At 35.3% G+C, this 4,801-nt stretch overlaps 1 protein-coding gene across 1 annotated transcript; it reads left to right on the top strand.

The window, feature by feature from the left end:
* The first annotated feature begins 340 nt into the window (after positions 1-340).
* Positions 341-4,071, top strand: LOC140960196 (stromal cell-derived factor 2-like protein). Its single transcript, XM_073418352.1, has 6 exons — positions 341-661; positions 1,246-1,386; positions 1,497-1,637; positions 3,434-3,483; positions 3,571-3,700; positions 3,826-4,071. The coding sequence occupies exons 1-6, from the start codon at positions 563-565 to the stop codon at positions 3,919-3,921; spliced, it is 657 nt and encodes a 218-aa protein (XP_073274453.1). The 5' UTR covers positions 341-562; the 3' UTR covers positions 3,922-4,071.
* The last annotated feature ends 730 nt before the right edge of the window (positions 4,072-4,801 follow it).

Below are 4,801 nucleotides of genomic sequence, written 5' to 3'. Positions count from 1 at the left end.
AGAGTCATCATATTTTATGCATAAGTCATAGATTCAATTTTTAGTTGAGTCTTTTTTATTTATTTATTTATTTATTTTTTTATTCTTATATCAAAAATATAATATAATTACTCGTTATTTTTTATAATTATATTTTGTTATTTATTTATATTTAAATCAAACAAATTATAAAAAGGTCGATGGAGTAGTATTTATTAAATGTAACTAAAACTAGCATGGACGCGCCCAACTAGCTAATGGTAACTATCCACGTCAGGACATTGCCACATGGAAAACATCCATTGGCTGTAGACACGTCGAATGGTAAAATTCTTTCTTCGATAAACAATAAAATTTATTTGTGGAAACCTAATTGCGAGATCTGATCGAGCTCCGACGTCGTTTAGAGGATCCAACCGTGGCTCCTTCCGGCCAACACAACCTCACTCGCAGGAAACCCGCGGCATCGTCCTCTGTTACGGATCCGACCAGAATAGTATACAGACAGTCCGTTAATCTGTCGTCTGATTCCGACAACCTTCCCTTTTGGCTGAGGTCTTGGTTTGTGGCGCTGTTGCTGGCCATGGCTTGTTCATTTTTTGCACTGGCGATTTTCCTATACTTCACACTGGATTCCGACTACGCATCCACTCCTGTTTCCGCGGCTTCCGAAGGGGTTCAGGTGATTGATCACGTTTTTTCTGAAATTTCAAACGCGATTATATATAAATAAACTCAACACAATTTAAAAATCAAATCATACGTTAGATTCCTTGATAACGTTCATATTGGTGCATAGGTTGGGTATAAATTAATTGCATGCTCATGGAATAGTTAATGGTGGGATGATGTAGTTGGTTGATTGTCGGGACTCTGGGGACGAATTGGAGGCGTGTAGTCGGGATATAAATCTTGTTTTGGGGTTTGATTCCTCAGTTAAAATAATTGTAAATATACCTCAGTTCAATTTGAATTGAGTTTTCCTATATTTCTTTTCTTCTGCGATTTTTCTCATCTACCACCCTATATTATGTGAATCCATTAAGAATTCAACTACTGTACCAGCTAGTTGGTTGAAAATTTCTTCCCAAATTTATGATTAGCATTTGATTGTGTAAGTGGGGCTGAGGATCTGATTTGATCAGTTAGTGATATGTCTTTATGTATATATATGTATTTGGCAGTGGCCATATGATTTTAGGTTCATTCTATTTTGGGTTTCAATGGTTCTTTTAACGGCTTTGTGCGTTCTCAAATTGTTTGCAGATTACCTACGGCTCTGTCATAAAGCTTATGCATGAGAGAACAAAATTTCGGCTGCATTCTCATGATGTACCTTATGGGTCTGGCAGTGGGCAGCAATCTGTTACTGGTTTCCCCAATGTTGATGATTCTAACAGCTATTGGGTATGTTACATCATTCATGTTATTCCATATAATTTATTATGTGTTATCTAAGTATCCGATCTTTTGGAATTTATTAGTGTTTTAATTGATATCATTGCTTTACTTTGAAGATTGTGAGGCCTACACCAGATTCCAACGCAAAACAAGGTGACACGATCAAACTTGGAAGCCTTATAAGGCTGCAACACACGAGGACTAGGAAATGGTTGCACAGCCACTTGCACGCATCCCCCATATCTGGCAATTTAGAGGTCAGTATGCATGGGTTTTTCCAAAGATTTCTTGGAAGTAATTTATAGCCCAAGGCCTTGCACCCAACCTCAAGTAGTGAGGATTCCTCATTTGGGCCTAAACTCAGGCCGAGGCTCCACTTTTCAGTTAAGTGCATGCCTTGACTGTGAAGCACAAGCCTCGGTTCTCTTCAAATGCTCAAGGCATCCCTTAAGTTCACCTTAACCGTTGGGACAATGATTCTATTGTGAAATGCAAGACCATAGTAATTTAATTTTGTGTATAAGCTGATGAATCATTGTTTTATTGTTGATCAATAGTATGTAAAGCACGCGTCATATGACATGTGACGGACAATCTTTCTAATCTTTATATTCTTTTTTATTATATTTAAGGACAGCTCAATTCAATAAGTCACACACTTCACATTCCGCCTCACACTTTAGCTATATGAAGTTGATGCACTTTGATGTGCTTCCGGCTCTATATTATTTTCTTGCACTCGGAGCTGTGTAACTGCATATCATATATTTTTTTGTCACCAGTCCTCGTGCATTTTGTTGTAAATGAAGCAGCCAATAATTATCTTATACAATCTTCAATTATTTTGAATTTGAGCTCACTTACTTCGAGACTAGCTTAGGCATGGGGCGATCTGTCATAAAGTATGGATTTGAGTTTGTCATTTTTATAACTGTGATTATGAAGTTTTTTTAGTGAGGATTGCTTAAAAGGTATGACTTTGCGATAAACTGGTTTAAACAACAATAGAGAGATTCTCCCTTCTCATCATAGTTGTCAAGGGCGCAAGGCGCACCGAGCCTGACAAGGGTCATGGAGCCCGAGGCACTAGACGAGGCGCGCACCTTACCGAAACAAAGCACACATTTTTTATTTTTTTAAAAAAATATATTTATGTTAGAATAAATATATTAAAATATGAAATAATTAAGTCACAATGAAACCCAAAACAAAAAATAATTAATAAGTTTATGGTAATAAGTAACATGATTAAAATTATTTAATTATCCAAATCAAGTTCATATTTTCCATCGAATCAATCAGAGTCCCCAGAACTTTCGGATTTGTATTCTTCTTAGTCTTCATAATTTTCTTTATCAATATCAATTTCTTCTTCCTCTTCATCCAAATGAAATCGTTCTTTTTCTAGTTGTTTTAGATGTAAATGCCTCACCTTGTTCTTTTGTTCAACATTCTCTTCTTCTGATTCCAGCGGTGGATCATTGTGTTACTAGGATTTGGGTTTGGGCTTTTTGTTTTAAACAAGTAATTAAAAAAATTCACTAAAGCCTCACCTTGTTCTAGTCGCTCGCCTTAGTGAATCGCTGCGGTCCTCGCCTGGTGGCGCCTCTCGCCTTAAGGCAAGAGAAGCTCGCCTTTGAAAACTATGCTTCTCATCTTTTTGTGAGGATAATCAAGAATCTTGCCGAACCATATTTATGATGTGTGCATAAAGGAAGAAAATCTAGCCACTGAATTTAGTGCATTTAATGGGATCCCATAGCATTCCTGCTGTATGTGGTGAACTCATGCATAAAAAAACACAGAACTGCATTTTGAACTTGTTGATGCAGAAAATGGTAGTCTCGATTGTGCTGCATAATCAAATTAACAACTAAGGGCAGCAGAACAAAATCTGACCTTACAGATGAGCAGTTTTGTTAGAATATTGTATCCTCTTCTTTTTCAACAGATAAAAATATTATTATTCCTAATAGGCTGCCTCTTTAATATTGTCGAATGTGGTTTATATGCATTCTCGTAATATAAGAACTCATAAAAGCAAAACATTTAGGTTAGCTGCTTTGGCACTGACGGTGAGTCAGATACTGGCGATTACTGGAGGTGAGGTTTTCTTTATAAATCTCCAACGGTTCATCCTTCGATATTCTTGCAAAACGTGCTGATCATTTTTTCTTTATTGTGCTTTAGCCTCGAAATCGAGGGAAGTGGGAAGACTTGGAGGCAAGATCAAAGAGTAAGACTTCGTCATGTAGACACCGGTGGATACCTGCACAGTCATGACAAGAAATATACCCGTATAGCTGGTGGTCAGCAAGAGGTAAGAATCGAATGGTAGCAATAAGTTCCGCTAGCCAGTTTTCCTGTCGAGAACCATCGAATAAAGTTTCGTAGATAATCAATCTACTTCACCCAGCATCTCTAATAGTCGCATGTCATCTTCAGGTTTGTGGTGTCCGAGAAAAGCGTGCTGATAACGTTTGGTTAGCAGCAGAGGGCGTATATCTCCCAGTCATGGAAAGCAAGATTGACATCGCATAAAACATTGTATCACATTCTAATCATATTTTCCAAGAATTTAATTCGGATTGAAGGGTTAGAACAACCATAAGACAACTCGTGTAATTTTGATATGGAGCAATCCATGATACTACGAATTCAACAAGTTCAGGTACCCTTGTAGTGTAGTCAGTAGTTGGGTGCTCCTCATCGATCTATCTTCGAATATTATTGCCATGTTCGATCCTTTAGATTCTAAGAGTTCATAAAATTACTGAAAGTGGTTATTTAATTTTTCATGTGTGTGAAAAAATTGATGTGATCCTTTTAATGTCGGTAGATTTTGAGTAGTACCCTATGGGAACTCTTAAGTTGTTTATACCATTGAAAAATATGACAATTTTCACGAACTATACGCGCGTTAATATGATTAGTTGGTGATTAATTTTTTCAAGTGGAATATTATTTTTACCATTTGATTTTTATATAAATTGCATGCGAAATTATATACATATATAGCTACGTATATAGTAAATGTAAATTTATAAATTTTTATCAAATTAACATACATAAATAAATATATTATAACACATGCATCTATCTATATATAATAGTTAGATCTAAGATAGAATTAAATATTACATAAATTGAATAATATAACATAAAGTAATATAATTTAACATATATCTTAACAATAAAATATATATGTGGCATGAAAGTTTTATACTGTGTGTACACATCTAACATATGTATAAAAGTTAAATATTACAGATATACACATGCATCTGTCTATATATTTCCAAAACATATTTCATATATATATTTATGAACTTATATATGAAAAAAAAAAACATTTTTGAAGTGCGACCTGGAAAATTGAAGTCGAGAACTAGATCTGCAAAATTAAACAAAAAAACAAGTT

The sequence above is a fragment of the Primulina huaijiensis genome, chromosome 15 (genome assembly GCF_012295235.1).
Source record: "Primulina huaijiensis isolate GDHJ02 chromosome 15, ASM1229523v2, whole genome shotgun sequence".
In the NCBI taxonomy this organism is placed as follows: Eukaryota; Viridiplantae; Streptophyta; class Magnoliopsida; order Lamiales; family Gesneriaceae; genus Primulina; species Primulina huaijiensis.
Note: the sequence above shows the minus strand (reverse complement) of the source record. Positions and strands in the feature narration are given on the sequence as shown.

Bases quoted from the DNA above. Each gene is read 5' to 3' on its own strand.
- LOC140960196 (XM_073418352.1), top strand. From the start codon at position 563: ATGGCTTGTTCATTTTTTGCACTGGCGATTTTCCTATACTTCACACTG. The intron at 1,387-1,496 runs GTATGTTACATC...TTTACTTTGAAG, and splicing joins ATGATTCTAACAGCTATTGG to ATTGTGAGGCCTACACCAGA. The intron at 1,638-3,433 runs GTCAGTATGCAT...CAAAACATTTAG, and splicing joins CCATATCTGGCAATTTAGAG to GTTAGCTGCTTTGGCACTGA.